Consider the following 17161-nt stretch of genomic DNA (forward strand, 5'->3'; position numbering starts at 1 on the left):
ATATATTTACAAGTGGGAGGAGAACCACATTATAGGTGGGGTAAAGTTAATAGAAATTCTGAGAAGGCTATTTTCTACCTGTAAAGTAGGATACTTTTCATGAAGGTACACCTTAGGAAATCTTTAGAGAAGGAAAAGCCATGTCCTAGTTTATGTACTGGAACTCTCTTCATCTGTAGCTACAGAATAGAACAAGAGCAAACATTGGTCACTAACTATAATCTACTACCACTATTTGAGATAGTTCTATTTGTAAGAAATGGCATGAAGGGATTAAAATAATATTTTCATTTAATCCTTGTAACAACTTGTAAAATATATTTGACTATCCAAATTTTAAAAATTAGATAAGAGATGGTGAGATGCTGATCCCCTGCCATCCAGCTAGAAATGATATTCAAAGGCTTATCTCTTAGATTTTGAGAATCATTCTTTTATTCACTGTAGAACTTTCTAGAGTACATTTTTTCTCTGATCAGGCATAGTTCTGGCTCGGAAAATCAAACACAAGCTTTATACAGGTGAATCTTTCTGTTTTGCTTAGGGAAAACCCCTTCATGCTTATCTTCATGAGTATCTTGGTACAATACCATTATTGTGATAGAAATTAAGCTTGTTTATGCTGCTAAGAGATTTTTTTCCTCATAAGGTTCATGGCCATAATTATCATTTGTCTTAGTCAATGCCATATTGAGATAGGTACTTACATTATTTGGTTGGTAAATGACTGAGTTGTCTGATAAGGCATATTAGTTGTTTGGAAGAGATATAATTCAGCAGAATAATTTAACACATGAGGGAAATCAGACGACTGTGGTCTGCATCTTTCGTGCAGAACTCCAAAGCCAACTGATACATACGAAAATGACCTTGTCCTTTTTATAGTGTGAATAAGAATGTTTTGACAGATAGAAGTGGTAATACGATTGTTTCTTGGATCCTGAACATCAACAAAGAATCAATAACTGCTTCCCAAATTGCATACTTCAATAACAGTTTTAAAGGTACATATTTCCCATGAAAACTTTTGAATGTGTGTGGGTCTTTTAGGATTCAGTCTTGTACAATCTCGTTGTCTGAGAGATTTGGGCCAGTTGAACAAATGATCTGTGATTAAATAACTGTACACATGTGAACAAGCCATGACAGCACAGACAGAACATTACTGTGTATATTCTGTAATTCTGTAGCTACATTATTGGATAGTATTTCTAATCTGCTAATTTTGAAAAACCTACTGGATTACCAAGAATGGCTTCCAGATCTATTTCTCTCTTTTATGTTTTCAGCAAATAGCAGTAGCAAACCTACTATGGAGTGTTAGCGGATGATGAGGATGGGTAGAACATTAAACCATGCACTCTAAGGTATGACTAGCAGGACATACAGCTGGAATTTAAAGCTAGCCATATTGATTTAATAAAGGGCAGACATAGAATTCCTTAGTATTTTCAGTCAATCTTAGTAGTCAATGTTAGCCTGTATCAATGTGACTTCTTGGTGTTAGCCTATCTCCAGATCTCAGGACCATCTTCAAAGATGAATTCAAGAATATCATAAACTATTCAATAGGGGCTAGTTGGGATGATGATATCTGAAATGCCACAGACAGAATGCAAAAGATATGTCTTTGGATCATTCAATATATCAAACACTTTTGTGACTTGATGTTTGTACAGTGTCACTTCACATACTTGCAAAATATCACGGTATTGGAAAGTATTCCGTCAATTAACATCTGTTTTTAATTCAGACATGTATATCATCTTCTCCCTTGAGTAAACTTTCTTATGTGCATTTACCCACCTTTAAAGACTCCACATTGCCGGTAACATCTCAAACCCCATTTTCCATAACAAAGAGGTTGGAGGACTGTTGCTTCCTTCTACAAAATAAATCTGACAGGCTTTAAATAGCATTTAAAATCTACTGTTATCTAGCCTAATGCTATATTTTGAGAAGAGGCCCATATAACTAGTTGGTTTTATCAGATGCAAAACAGAATTCAGTGTCATAAAATGTAATAAGTCTGCTTTGTTAATTTTTAAGGAAGAATTTTGAATTTACTTTAAAAAGAGTTCTAGCAGAATAATAATATTGGGAAAAGAGTAAATTAAAAAAAAAGACTCAAAATTAGCAATAGTGTATTTGTATATTCAAGATAAAGGAAAATATTAACACAATATAAATGTACCAGTAATTTTTTCATTGTAACATTTTTTGATTGGACATGAATCATCAAAACCATACAACAAAATACTAAAGCTAGAGTGATAATTATTCTGAATCACTTTCTATTCTAAACTTCTCCCGTGTCTTCTTTTTTCCTCCTTAAATCCCAAGTATATATCAAAAGACAAAGGGCATGTAACTAAATCACAGCTTCAAGCAATGAATGCTCACATCAACAATTCTGATTTTCTGGTTGGTATTTTATGAAATTGAAGTTCTGTAAACACCAAGGTCACTTAGCATTTGGTTGAACTGTTTATTTTCTATGTTTTCTAAAGCACAATATTAGGTACTTAGAGGAGATTTGATTAGACATCATTTCATTGTTTTGGATGAACTTACAGTCTCAAATCCAAAATTCTTTTAAGAAGAAACAGGTCAGCTATTTTCATGAATATACCTTGATAGATATACAACAGCCAGTGTTGGTGAGGAGAAATACCAATATGGCACGGAAAACTTCATAGCAATTTTTTACTCATTAAGGGGTAATAAAAATCATTCAAGTTCCCATCATGGCTCAGTGGTAATGAACCCGACTAGTATCCATGAGGATGCTAGTTCGATCCTTGGCCTCTCTCCCCTGGATTAAGGATCTGGCATTGCCATGGGCTGTGGTGCATGTTGCAGATGTGGCTGGGATCCCATGTTGCTGTGGCTGTGCTGCAGGCTGGCAGCTACAACTCCCATTTAACCCCTAGCCTGGGAACTTGCATATGCCACAGATGCAGCTCTAAAAAAAAAGCAGAAAAAAAATCATGCTGTAGTTGAAATACTACTTCTTTCATATATTGACACCATTATGTAGTGTTATTTTGATACCTGTATTATTTGCTAACAATGCAGCTTTCATGAGAAAGCATATATGACAAATGTAAATTTCATTTATATCAATAGGCTTGTCTCTTGTGAATTCTGTTTTAAACTACCAACTTGGAAACACATTTTTGTTTTTCTTATTGTTCTTCAGTGGGTATGTAGTTGCTTGCGACAAGACCACAATTAAATGTGGATAATTATAAAGAATCAGAACTAAAAAAAAAATGACAGAAAGCAAGTGCACACAGATAAAAACACACTGTGCAGAACGTAAAGGCCAAGGAATTGTTATTAAATCTTCAAATTTGTCTTTGATTTTCCTAACAGCTGAACTAACAAGGGAGACTAGAATTAAACAGTTCAAATTTGATATTTAATGGGAGGAAATGTCTGACTCTAGTTTTGCATAAGGTCACCTATAGAATTGATCTCTCTCTCTCTGTATATATAGGTAAGTAAAAGAACAATTGTCCAACTCTAAATCAAACTTCAGAACATTTTAATTTGATGTTAATCAAGAATAAAATGTCATTTTCCACATACCATCACTTTCAGTATGACTTAAAATCTAAACGTTCCACAAAAAGCACTTCAGAAATATATTTTGGGGGATAACAACGTGAAACATGCTAAATTATTTTTTTCTCGAAGTAAAATTCTGTGGTGTTGGATGTAGTGTAAATACTCACGATTTCAGGCACAAGGTGTCGCTCTTTACTTGGAGGAAATAGTTCTTCAAGGGTTGGTCTGAACAGCCAGGAACTTCCCTGTTTAAAGTCTCCATCATGCCGGATGCTACGCTTAAAGGATCCTTTCAAACTTCTGAAAAATTCAGCAAGATTTTTAACCTGGAACTGGAGTCTATGGTATTGTAGGTGTAAAGAATCTTATTTTGGAAGTCATTGTATGCGATGTTCGCGACTCAAGGAAGGGGATTGGACCCTGGGCGTCTGCTTCTCTCCTTTCTGCTCCTCGCAGCCTGGGAGGCCGGGAGCGGCCAGGTCCGCTACTCGGTCCCGGAGGAGGCCAAACACGGCACCTTCGTGGGCCGCATCGCCCAGGACCTGGGGCTGGAGCTGGCCGAGCTGGTGCCGCGCCTGTTCCGGATGGCGTCCAAAGGGCGCGGGGACCTTCTGGAGGTAAACCTGCAGAATGGCATTTTGTTTGTGAATTCTCGGATCGACCGGGAGGAGCTGTGCGGGCGGAGCCTGGAGTGCAGCATCCACCTGGAGGTGGTCGTGGAGCGGCCGCTGCAGGTGTTCCACGTGGAGGTGGAGGTGAAGGACATTAACGATAATCCGCCTGTGTTTTCTCTCAGGGAACAAAAGCTGCTGATTTCTGAATCTAAGCAACCAGACTCGCATTTTCCTCTAGAGGGCGCTTCTGATGCGGATATAGGAGAGAATGCTCAATTAACCTACAGGCTAAGTCAAAATGAGTACTTTTCTTTAGAATTACCAACGAATAGTAAGCAGATTAAACGACTCTCACTTATATTAAAGAAATCTCTGGATAGAGAGAAAACCCCAGAACTGAATATGCTACTGACGGCTGCAGACGGAGGGAAACCAGAGCTCACTGGCACCGTTCAGCTCTCGGTCCGAGTCTTGGATACTAACGACAACGATCCAGAGTTTGAACAATCAGAGTACAAGGTGAGACTGATGGAAAATGCTGCTAAAGACACTCTTGTGATAAGGTTAAACGCCACAGACCGAGATGAAGGAGTCAATGGGGAGGTAACATACTCCTTGACGTCAGTTAAACCCAACGGAAGACGGTTATTTACCCTAGACGAAAATGACGGAGAAGTGAGGGTCAATGGGACTTTAGATTATGAAGAAAACAAGTTTTATGAAATCCAAGTACAAGCTACAGATAAGGGGAATCCCCCAATGGCAGGTCACTGTACAGTCTTGATCGAAATCTTAGATGCCAATGATAATGCCCCTGAGGTCACTGTGACCTCTCTCTCTCTACCAGTACCAGAGGACACTCAGCCAAGCACAGTCATCGCGCTAATCAGTGTATCCGATCGCGACTCTGGTGTCAATGGGCAAGTGACCTGCTCGCTGATGCCCCACAGCCCCTTCAAGCTGGTGTCCACCTTCAGGAATTACTATTCACTGGTGCTGGACGGCACCTTGGACCGCGAGAGCGTGGCGAGCTATGAGCTGGTGGTGACCGCGCGGGACGGCGGCTCGCCTTCGCTGTGGGCCACGGCCCGCGTGTCGGTGGAGGTGGGCGACGTGAACGACAACGCGCCGGTGTTCGCGCAGCCCGAGTACACGGTGTTCGTGAAGGAGAACAACGCGCCCGGCTGCCACATCTTCACGGTGTCGGCGCGCGACGCGGACGCGCAGGAGAACGCGCGGGTGGCCTACTCGCTGGTGGAGCGGCGGGTGGGCGAGCGCGCGCTGTCGAGCTACGTGTCGGTGCACGCGGAGAGCGGCCAGGTGTTCGCGCTGCAGCCGCTGGACCGCGAGGAGCTGGAGCTGCTGCAGTTCCGGGTGAGCGCGCGCGACGCGGGCGCGCCGCCGCTGGGCAGCAACGTGACGCTGCAGGTGTTCGTGCTGGACGAGAACGACAACGCGCCCGCGCTGCTGCCGCCGCCGCCGCCGTCGCCCTGGCCGCCGCACGGGTGGGCCGGGGGCGCGGGCGGCGGGGCGGGCGTGGTGAGCAGCGGGTGGCGCGGTGGGTGGGCGCGGGCCAGGTGGTGGCGAAGGTGCGCGCGGTGGACGCGGACTCGGGCTACAACGCGTGGCTGTCGTACGAGCTGCAGGAGGAGGCGGCGGCGCCGGGGGGCGCGCGGAGCGCGTTCCGCGTGGGGCTGTACACGGGCGAGATCAGCACGACGCGCGCCCTGGACGAGGCGGACGCGGCGCGCCAGCGCCTGCTGGTGCTGGTGAAGGACCACGGCGAGCCGGCGCTGACGGCCACGGCCACCGTGCTGCTGTGGCTGGAGGAGGGCGGCGCGGCGCCCAAGGCGTCTTCGCGGCTGGTGGTGGGCCCCGCGGCGGCGGCGGCGGAGGCGGCGCTGGTGGACGTGCACGTGTACCTGGTGGTGGCGATCTGCGCGGTGTCGAGCCTGCTGGTGCTGACGCTGCTGGTGTACACGGCGCTGCGGTGCTCGGCGCCGCGCGGCGAGGGCGCGTGCGTGCCCGGGCCGGCCCGGCTGGTGTGCTCGAGCGCGGTGGGCAGCTGGGCTTCGTCTCCGCGGCGGCGGCGGCAGCGGCAGCAGGTGTGCTCTGGGGAGGGGCCGCCCAAGGCCGACCTCATGGCCTTCAGCCCCAGCCTGCCTCCAGGGGTGGATAAAGAAGTTGGAGAGGAAAGGCAGGTGCAGGATCAAATCACCCTGGGCAGGTGAGTTCAACAGATTTTCCCTTTTTTAAAGTCTATGTTCAGTTTTTTTAAAAACCCAATTTCTCTCATAGGGAACTTAAACAAATATTTGTATTTTGAGTATTGTTTTAAAAAATGATGCTAATGAAGCACCAAATGATATATATGTCCAACTTTAATCATATGAAGTTTAGGATTAATATCTTATTTTCAAATGTTTTGTTAGAACTTTTTTTTTAAATGATGCAAGACTGATTTTCCTGTCATCACTTTATTAGAAATAATATCTAATTTTCACTGATCTACCCACGTCATTTCATTTCATCTGTAATTCCCAGTTTTGTAGAAAATCACTATGCATTATTTACAGATTCTTTTTTAAACAGGCTTTTGCCTGGATATTTTCATATTATCCATTCACTTAATTTTTCTCACTTCAGACTTTTATCAAAAATTGAACATTCAAGTCTGAAAGGTTTTTCCTTTTTTATTCCCGTGGTTTAAACATTTGTCCATTAAATAATCCTCAGTTTTGCTTTTACCAATAAGATAAAACCTGTTTTCACATTATTTGCCATAAAAATGCAGCTTTTGCTTTAGACTACTTATTTCATTGAAATAATATAACTAAAATTTCTGCCCATTTTAAATTTTGTTCCATGAAATGGGTGTAGATTTATCTACTACATAATGAAACAGAACTCCTATGTTTATGCTTCTAGAGTCACTAGGTAAATACATATAACTTAAGTCTTTCAAACTTGCTTAAGAAATCCATATAGGCTTATATTATCTGCAATATTTAGTAGTTGGCATTATTTCCTAAGTTTCTGGATTCATTCATAAAGAGGAATTTAACTGCATCAAAGTCAAGCCTATTGATATTTGTCAGTTTTATTCATCTCACATTTTAAATTTCCTGTCTTTAAATGTTTTATCACGGTGTTTGTGAAATTTTCTCCCCATGTCTACAACCACATTTGAGGATTCTGGGAAAGATCATTTACCTCTAGGTTGTTCTTCTAACCAGTGGTTCTTAGCTGAATGTAGGATGGCAGACTCACTGACATTTTTGAGAATCTGATGAGCGTCATATTTGACCATTCTCCATTAAAATTACATAGCATAGGTGTTCCCATCGTGGCGCAGTGGCTAACGAATCCGACTAGGAACCATGAGGTTGCGGGTTCGGTCCCTGCCCTTGCTCAGTGGGTTAAAGATCTGGCGTTGCCGTGAGCTGTGGTGTAGGTCACAGACGCTGCTCGGATCCCGTGTTGCTGTGGCTCTGGCATAGACTGGCAGTTACAGCTCTGATTCGACCCCTAGCCTGGGAAACTCCATATGCCGCAGGAGTGGCCCAAGAAATGGCAAAAAGACAAAAAAAAAAAAATTACATAGCATACCATCTGGATGCTGCAAGGACCCCCATGCTTGCAGCTCATAATTTCATTATGAAATTTTGTATCTCAATATTAATTGTCTAAAAACATTCTTTAGTCCAAATTAGGTAACAAGATTAAAATATGAAATATTTCAGACTCAAAAGTGATTAAACCATCACATCATTTATGAAATTTGTAAATATAAATAAATGTGAATGTTAGGTAGGGCACATGTTATTACCCACTTCCACATGAAGTTCTTGGAATGACTCAGTGTCATTTAAATTGAATAAAAAAGACATTGGAATGTTTTAAGTACAGTTTAAAATTTTGCAAATTGTTACTTTTACATAGTACATAAGTAATCAATGCACATCCTAGATAATTCTAAGTTATGTGGATTAATTTCTACAAATTTAGCCTCTTTCAGATGTATTTCAATTTCAGGATTGCATTCTGTGATGTATAATTGTAATTTCATCTGATTTTGTAGTTTGATTATGTATTAAGCTGAATTTAGATGTTCCTATCTGTTTTATAATTTAATTATGTCTAACAGTGTGTGAGGACAACGTACACACTACGACAAGCTTCCTTAGCAATTATGGTACCTTGACTATTTTTGAAACTGGAAGATGTAAAATGAAGAAGCTTGGTGGTGGAGTTCCTATCATGGCTTGGCAGGTTACAAACCCAACTAGTATCCATGAAGATGAGGGTTTGATCCCTGGCCTCGGTCTGTGGGTTAAAGATGTGGGTTTGTGGTGAGCCGTGGTGTAGGTTGCAGAAGTGGCTTGGATCCCATTGGTGTAGACCAGCAGCTGCAGCTCCAATTCAACCCCTAGCCTGGGAACTTCCATATGCTGTTACAGGCACAGCCCAAAAAAGAAAAAGAAACTTGTTGGTTAGTGATAGACAATTTCAATAGTGTGATGGTATCACAGCATAAATGTGTTTTTCATTAATTAAAACCCTGTGGTAGGTGACTTAAGTTATTCAATACTTGTAGAAAACTTCTTGGTTATTATTTCTGGTTCTATAAAGATTTCTTGGCTCATTTCTCTTTATTATATGTAAAAGGAATAGTGACAAATTACTGGTTTAAAGATTTTGATCTGAATTTAAATGAGCTTATAAATAAGATGCTTAGAAGTTCCTTGTGACACAACTGCTTAAGGATCCAGCATTGTCACTGCAGTGGCTTGCATTCTGCTGTGGCGGGGCTTCAATCGTGCCTTGTTCACAACTAGCTGTGGGACCCAAGGTGTGGTTTGTTTTCCTTTGAGCTGTCTGGTCTTGAGTAAATAAATAAAATTATGAAAAGTCTTTTGATTCTCCCTTGAATCACAGTCACCATTCTGATTTTCTGAAGATAAACATATTCTAAGTAGCTACCAACTGGCCTGGAGAGAAGGATTTAGAGGGAAATTAAACCATCAATATGAAGTTCATATTCTTTTGATTTTAGTCAATAAGATTGGGTTTCAAAACATTTCACAAAAATCTTTTTCACATTAGTGCTTTACTGCCACTTCAGAATACTGTGAAATTTAGATGCTTTGACTCAACATTTTTACATGAAAATGCTTCACTCTTGCCAGAGTAAAATATTCTGGAATCTGCACTCAAGTTTCATTTCAACATATTATGAGAATGAGAGCAGTTGTATGAAAAGTCACCACATTTGAGCATCGAGGAACCAAAACAAAGACATATTCCATATTTGTGATGAATTCTAATATTCACCAGATTTGTAAATAATGTGCATGAATGGAATATTAGGTTTTTTCTTTTACTAAATGAAGGAATTCTTATCTTTCTTCTAAAGTCTTAGAATGAACTGCTTGTGAAGGATGAAAGTTTTACAAATGTGAGTTGTAAGCAACACAAGGCAGGGGTGGTGTATATTATTCTATATTTTATTTTTGGTAATAGCTAAGGTTTAGTTTCTGACATACTGTATTTCAGCGATTATTTTGTGATAGACTTTGAAGCAGAATATTTTAAAAGCCTAAGTATAATAGTAATTGTGCTTTGTTAAAAACATTGTCTATATTAAATAAGTAGGCATTTGCCAATGATCCATGAAAATATCAAAAAGTCAAAACATATTTAACAAGCGGTTAAACCACGAAGAACCTCGGGATCTTTCTTGTACTTACATAATCGGTCACATGATGTCGCTGTACACCCGAAAGGTGAAAAGAGAAAACTCCACGCCCAGATTCCAACCATTCACAGAATAGGATTGACTCCATATTGACCGTAATGCTGAGTAAAATTTACTAAATATATACTTACAGAAAGGGGAAATGCTCATAGATGTTGACAGGCGAGCTACCTCCTAAAACCGACAGTCTCACCGCAGAGATCTCATTATCTGCAATGGTCTTTTCCTGGCGAGGGGGCTTCGAATCTCGGCGACTGCTACTTTCGCTTCTGCTCCTCTCAGCCTGGGAGGCAGGGAGCGGCCAGGTCCGCTACTTGGTCCCGGAGGAGGCCCACACGGCACCTTCGTGGGCCGCATCGCCCAGGACCTGGGGCTGGAGCTGGCGAGCTGGTGCCGCGCCTGTTCCGGATGGCGTCCAAAGGCGGCGGGGACCTTCTGGAGGTAAATCTGCAGAATGGCATTTTGTTTGTGAATTCTCGGATCGACCGGGAGGAGCTGTGCGGGCGGAGCCTGGAGTGCAGCATCCACCTGGAGGTGATCGTGGAGCGGCCGCTGCAGGTGTTCCATGTAGAGGTGGAGGTGAAGGATATTAACGACAACCCGCCGGTGTTCAGAGAAAGAGAACAAAAGGTACTTATTTCTGAATCTGCTCCTCTGGACTCTCGTTTTCCTCTAGAGGGCGCTTCTGATGCGGATATTGGCTTAAACTCTCTTCTGACCTATAGGTTAAGTCTCAATGAATATTTTACTCTCAAAGTAGTAACCAAAACCGATAAAAGTATATTGCCTGAACTCATTCTTCGGAAGTCTTTGGATAGAGAGGAAATGCCAGAACTTACCATTTTGCTGACCGCTCTGGATGGCGGTAAACCCGAGCTAACAGGATCTGTTCAGATTCAAATCACAATCCTGGATGTCAATGACAACGCTCCTGAGTTTGATAAACCTAGCTATAAAGTAGTGCTGTTTGAAAATGTCCCAAATGACACCAGAGTGATTCAACTAAACGCTTCTGATCTAGACGAAGGACCAAATAGAGAAATCTCCTATGGAATCAGAATGATTTTGCCAGTGAGTGAAAAACGTATGTTTTCAATAAATTCAGAAACAGGTGAAATTAGAATTTACGGGAAATTGGATTTTGAAGAGAATAACGAGTATGAAATTCAGGTTAACGCTGTTGATAAAGGGATTCCTTCCATGGCAGGTCACTGCACAGTCTTGGTAGAAGTTCTCGACTTGAATGACAATACCCCCGAGGTAATGGTCACTTCGCTGTCGCTCCCAGTGCGAGAGGATGCTCAGATGGGCACTGTCATTGCCTTGATCAGCGTGTCCGACCGCGACTCGGGTGCCAACGGGCAGGTGACCTGCTCGCTGATGCCCCACAGCCCCTTCAAGCTGGTGTCCACTTTCAAGAATTACTATTCCCTGGTGCTGGACGGCACCTTGGACCGCGAGAGCGTGGCGAGCTACGAGCTGGTGGTGAGCGCGCGGGACGGCGGCTCGCCTTCGCTGTGGGCCACGGCCCGCGTGTCGGTGGAGGTGGGCGACGTGAACGACAACGCGCCGGTGTTCGCGCAGCCCGAGTACACGGTGTTCGTGAAGGAGAACAACGCGCCCGGCTGCCACATCTTCACGGTGTCGGCGCGCGACGCGGACGCGCAGGAGAACGCGCGGGTGGCCTACTCGCTGGTGGAGCGGCGGGTGGGCGAGCGCGCGCTGTCGAGCTACGTGTCGGTGCACGCGGAGAGCGGCCAGGTGTTCGCGCTGCAGCCGCTGGACCGCGAGGAGCTGGAGCTGCTGCAGTTCCGGGTGAGCGCGCGCGACGCGGGCGCGCCGCCCTGGGCAGCAACGTGACGCTGCAGGTGTTCGTGCTGGACGAGAACGACAACGCGCCCGCGCTGCTGCCGCCGCCGCCGCCGCCGTCGCCCTGGCCGCCGCACGGGTGGGCCGGGGGCGCGGGCGGCGGGGCGGGCGTGGTGAGGCAGCGGGTGGCGCGGTGGGTGGGCGCGGGCCAGGTGGTGGCGAAGGTGCGCGCGGTGGACGCGGACTCGGGCTACAACGCGTGGCTGTCGTACGAGCTGCAGGAGGAGGCGGCGGCGCCGGGGGGCGCGCGGAGCGCGTTCCGCGTGGGGCTGTACACGGGCGAGATCAGCACGACGCGCGCCCTGGACGAGGCGGACGCGGCGCGCCAGCGCCTGCTGGTGCTGGTGAAGGACCACGGCGAGCCGGCGCTGACGGCCACGGCCACCGTGCTGCTGTGGCTGGAGGAGGCGGCGCGGCGCCCAAGGCGTCTTCGCGGCTGGTGGTGGGCCCCGCGGCGGCGGCGGAGGCGGCGCTGGTGGACGTGCACGTGTACCTGGTGGTGGCGATCTGCGCGGTGTCGAGCCTGCTGGTGCTGACGCTGCTGGTGTACACGGCGCTGCGGTGCTCGGCGCCGCGCGGCGAGGGCGCGTGCGTGCCCGGGCCGGCCCGGCTGGTGTGCTCGAGCGCGGTGGGCAGCTGGGCTTCGTCTCCGCGGCGGCGGCGGCAGCGGGTGTGCTCTGGGGAGGGCCCGCCCAAGGCCGACCTCATGGCCTTCAGCCCCAGCCTGCCTCCGTGTCCACTACCAGATGGGGAAGTTGGGAACAGTCTACTGGAGGCGACACTTCTAGCAAGGTGGGTTACTGCTTTTTTATTTTCATATTTTGCTTTGCGAATATTTCACTGCTTTCAAGGCCGACCTCATGGCCTTCAGTCCTAGGGTTCCACAGTCTCAAGAAGATTAAGCCCTTCCATGGAAATAAGTTCTTGATATCATTTAAGTATATAAGACATTTGAACTTTTCATGTATTAGCCCAACTTTCCATGTATTAAATAATGAGATTAAGATGAAATGGAGGCCGTGGATCACCACATGAATATTTTTTCTCGTTCTATAATTTTTCATATTATTTGTAAATAGTTGCCTTGAAAAATATAAGTACATTTGCATAAAAACTGTCTAGGTTCTGATAACTCAAATTTATGTAAAGAGGGAGATTTTGAAGATGAGACAGAGAAAAAATGAGGATGAAGCTTAAAAATCAGAAGGAGGGTAGAACATAGAAAAAAATTTAAACGCATAGGGTTGGCCTTAAAAGTGGAGCTATTTTTCCCTTAGTAGGGAATGAAAAATAGACAATATAAAGAATCATGTTGATAGAAAAAAGAGAGCCACCGAGTGCATATTCGATGACTTATCCTTCTGGGTAAATGATGTGAGAACCAGGTGATGGGAATGAGTTTGGGAATTTGAAAAGAGGCAATAAAATATGGACGAATCTCTGTAGGCAGGATTAAATTATGAATTCATTTGAGGCTCCAATTCAAAATGTGAGAGTAAACTTGTAGGGAACACATTAGTTACGTGACTAATGTACTGAGCAGTGCCATAGGAGGATTGGAGCAACTGGACAGTTAGGCTGTGTGTTGAAAGCTACAGAAAATGTTAGTCGAGTAATAAAAGCACATGTGTGCTCTAGGGTGTCTGGCAGGGCGCGCTTTAAATGGTTGGCTGTAGTCTAGGTTACGTGGAGGGTAAATCAGACAAGGTAGGGCCTGATAGACAAGAACAATTAGAATCAAGGAACTATTCCATTATGGGTAGAGCTGTGTGGATAAAAGTAACAGAGCAAGCAACCAGGAGGATGAGGGTGGGCGAATACCAAATCCTCTACTCACATTTTCAGAGGGGAGCAGAGATATGGAAATGAACCCGGCTCATATTTCCTGCTGAGCTGTGCAGAAACTGGAAGGGAATTATTGGAGCTATGCTATTTCTTTCCTAGCCCTATTTGACCTGCAGCTTGGTGACTTGGTAAAGGTAGTTACAGTTCTAGGTTAAAAATAAGATTTCCTTCTTTTTTTTCCTTGCTAGAGATGTGTTAACATCTGTATCTACCTGTTGTTGCTTGGGAAATGAGTTGATTGAAATTGTAGTAGGTTTTTCCCTTGTGATGGTAGAAGACGAGGAGAGGAAAGAGGGAGACTTGACCTATTGGTAGTAATTTCATTTCTATCAAATACATAAGATGCTAGTTTTCGGCATTTTTGGTTCTCTTTTTAGGGCCACACTTGCAGCGAACGGAAGTTCCCAGGCTAGGAGTCAAATCAGAGCTGCAGCTGCCACAGCCGCAGCAATGCAAGGTCTGAGTGGCACCTGCAAGCTACTCAAACAGCTTGTAGCAATGCTGGATCCTTTAACCCACTGAGCGAGGCCAGCGATTGAACTTGCATCCTCCTGGATTCTAGTTGGATTCTTAACCCACTGAGCCACAATGTTTTTGCATGTTTTATACAAAGAGAATCCAGAACTTGTATCAAAATGGTCTACATTATTGTGTTTATATACATACACACTCACAAATTCATAACACATTGACAGGACATTTCCTTCAAATACTAATATTTTATCTATATTTCACAGTCATATTTGGGGGAAGTTATAAATATTGTTTACTTATTTAAAATCTGGCATATCCGTTACCGAATTTTCCATGTTTATCTGTTTTATCGTTATGTGATTCATTATGTTTCCCTTTGGAGTCAAGGAATGTTGTGTGAGTAGGTCTCAAAAATATTACAGGAAAAGGACAGTCCTATCAGAATCTACAAAGTTATGCAGAACTGGAGTATTATTTGCAAAAGCGAATGTGGAATAGGACCTCTTTTAAAAAATTCTGTACCACATTTTACACATGCAAAAATATACTTGTGAAAAGATGGAACCTATCAGCCAGTTTCAACTAACATCTAGTACCTAGGGGAATGCAGTGATTTACTGTTGCTGGAAAGAAAAACATTTAATCTTCATTACGTATTTGTGGTGAAAAACGTCATCAAATGAAAAAACAAAACAAAACAAACGAAAACAAAACTGCATCAATGGAAAATGTGAAGATAGAGTCATTTTTGCACTTACACATTCATGCGCATGGTGTCGCTCTTCACTGAAAACAATTCTGGGAAGAACTCGCTTCCGCTCCTTCCTGCCTGCGGAAAAATTGGCAGATAGTGGAAAATCTCTAGTGTCTCCTATCTCAATAGATGGCCGTGTAATAAACTTCAGAGGCAGTTGAGGTAAGGTAGTCAATATACTTTACCTATCTCTTAAATCTTTTGAGTGTACCATGCTCTTTTCCTGGAGAGGAGGCCCAGGAGCTCGGCTTCGGCTGCTCTCGCTTCTGTTTCTCGCAGCCTGGGAGGCGGGGAGCGGCCAGGTCCGCTACTTGGTCCCGGAGGAGGCCCCACACGGCACCTTCGTGGGCCGCATCGCCCAGGACCTGGGGCTGGAGCTGGCCGAGCTGGTGCCGCGCCTGTTCCGGATGGCGTCCAAAGGCGGCGGGGACCTTCTGGAGGTAAACCTGCAGAATGGCATTTTGTTTGTGAATTCTCGGATCGACCGGGAGGAGCTGTGCGGGCGGAGCCTGGAGTGCAGCATCCACCTGGAGGTGATCGTGGAGCGGCCGCTGCAGGTGTTCCACGTGGAGGTGGAGGTGAAGGATATTAACGACAACCCGCCTGTGTTCCCTGAAAGTGAAAAAAGAATAATTATTGCTGAATCCAGACCACCGGAAACTCGGTTTCCACTAGATGGCGCATCTGATGCAGATATTGGAGTAAACTCCGCCTTGACCTACCAAGTCTATCCAAACGACTATTTCACTTTGGACCCTCAAAACAGCCGTGAACAAACGTCTTCGTTATCACTTGTGTTAAGGAAATCATTGGACAGAGAGGAAATTCAGGAACATAATTTATTACTGACAGCCAGTGATGGAGGTAAACCTGAGCTGACCGGCACAGTTCAGCTGCTGATTACAATCCTGGATGTGAATGACAATGCCCCAGAATTTGACCAATTAATCTATAAAGTGAGAATGTTAGAGAGTGCATTTAATGGAACGTTAGTGATCAAACTAAATGCCACAGATCCTGATGATGGTACAAATGCAGACATAATATATTCATTTAGAAGACCTGTATCACCTGCAGTATTGTATGCATTTTCCATAAATTCCGACAGTGGAGAAATTAGGACAAAAGGTAAATTGGATTTCGAAGAAAGGAAATTGTATGAAATATCCGTGGAAGCAATCGACAAGGGGAATATTCCGATGGCGGGTCACTGTACTATTTTGGTGGAAATAGTAGATGTAAATGATAACGCTCCAGAGATTACCATCACTTCTCTGGCTCTTCCCATCCAAGAGAATGCTCAGGTGGGCACTGTCATTGCCTTGATCAGCGTGTCGGACCGTGACTCGGGTGCCAATGGGCAGGTGACCTGCTCTCTGACGCCCCATGTCCCCTTCAAGCTGGTGTCCACCTTCAAGAATTACTATTCGCTGGTGCTGGACGGCACCTTGGACCGCGAGAGCGTGGCGAGCTACGAGCTGGTGGTGAGCGCGCGGGACGGCGGCTCGCCTTCGCTGTGGGCCACGGCCCGCGTGTCGGTGGAGGTGGGCGACGTGAACGACAACGCGCCGGTGTTCGCGCAGCCCGAGTACACGGTGTTCGTGAAGGAGAACAACGCGCCCGGCTGCCACATCTTCACGGTGTCGGCGCGCGACGCGGACGCGCAGGAGAACGCGCGGGTGGCCTACTCGCTGGTGGAGCGGCGGGTGGGCGAGCGCGCGCTGTCGAGCTACGTGTCGGTGCACGCGGAGAGCGGCCAGGTGTTCGCGCTGCAGCCGCTGGACCGCGAGGAGCTGGAGCTGCTGCAGTTCCGGGTGAGCGCGCGCGACGCGGGCGCGCCGCCCCTGGGCAGCAACGTGACGCTGCAGGTGTTCGTGCTGGACGAGAACGACAACGCGCCCGCGCTGCTGCCGCCGCCGCCGCCGTCGCCCTGGCCGCCGCACGGGTGGGCCGGGGGCGCGGGCGGCGGGGCGGGCGTGGTGAGGCAGCGGGTGGCGCGGTGGGTGGGCGCGGGCCAGGTGGTGGCGAAGGTGCGCGCGGTGGACGCGGACTCGGGCTACAACGCGTGGCTGTCGTACGAGCTGCAGGAGGAGGAGGCGGCGGCGCCGGGGGGCGCGCGGAGCGCGTTCCGCGTGGGGCTGTACACGGGCGAGATCAGCACGACGCGCGCCCTGGACGAGGCGGACGCGGCGCGCCAGCGCCTGCTGGTGCTGGTGAAGGACCACGGCGAGCCGGCGCTGACGGCCACGGCCACCGTGCTGCTGTGGCTGGAGG

General features: G+C 46.1%; 6 protein-coding genes across 7 annotated transcripts in view; all 6 read left to right on the top strand.

The window, feature by feature from the left end:
- LOC100621803 (protocadherin alpha-2) overlaps nt 1-17161 on the top strand; it is a 188123-nt gene that overhangs the window by 65371 nt on the left and 105591 nt on the right.
- Nucleotides 1-17161, top strand: part of LOC100621701 (protocadherin alpha-C2) — a 210058-nt gene that overhangs the window by 56790 nt on the left and 136107 nt on the right. The gene's annotated exons all lie outside the window — the stretch shown is intronic.
- LOC100738826 (protocadherin alpha-6) overlaps nt 1-17161 on the top strand; it is a 158831-nt gene that overhangs the window by 36077 nt on the left and 105593 nt on the right.
- Nucleotides 1-17161, top strand: part of PCDHA11 (protocadherin alpha 11) — a 165995-nt gene that overhangs the window by 12727 nt on the left and 136107 nt on the right.
- Nucleotides 2885-15053, top strand: LOC110259139. Its single transcript, XM_021082453.1, is given in 7 exon segments — nt 2885-5733; nt 5736-6386; nt 6389-6414; nt 10144-11760; nt 11814-12171; nt 12222-12606; nt 15017-15053. Coding segments are annotated over 7 exon segments (4845 nt in total). The 5' UTR covers nt 2885-3962.
- Nucleotides 12616-17161, top strand: part of LOC102160959 (protocadherin alpha-13) — a 110140-nt gene continuing 105594 nt past the window's right edge. Inside the window, 1 exon segment of the mRNA XM_021084902.1 lies at nt 12616-17161. Within this exon segment, the coding sequence (XP_020940561.1) occupies nt 15100-17161 (2062 nt within the window). The 5' untranslated portion in view covers nt 12616-15099.

This window comes from Sus scrofa, chromosome 2, assembly GCF_000003025.6.
Source record: "Sus scrofa isolate TJ Tabasco breed Duroc chromosome 2, Sscrofa11.1, whole genome shotgun sequence".
Classification (NCBI taxonomy): domain Eukaryota; kingdom Metazoa; phylum Chordata; class Mammalia; order Artiodactyla; family Suidae; genus Sus; species Sus scrofa.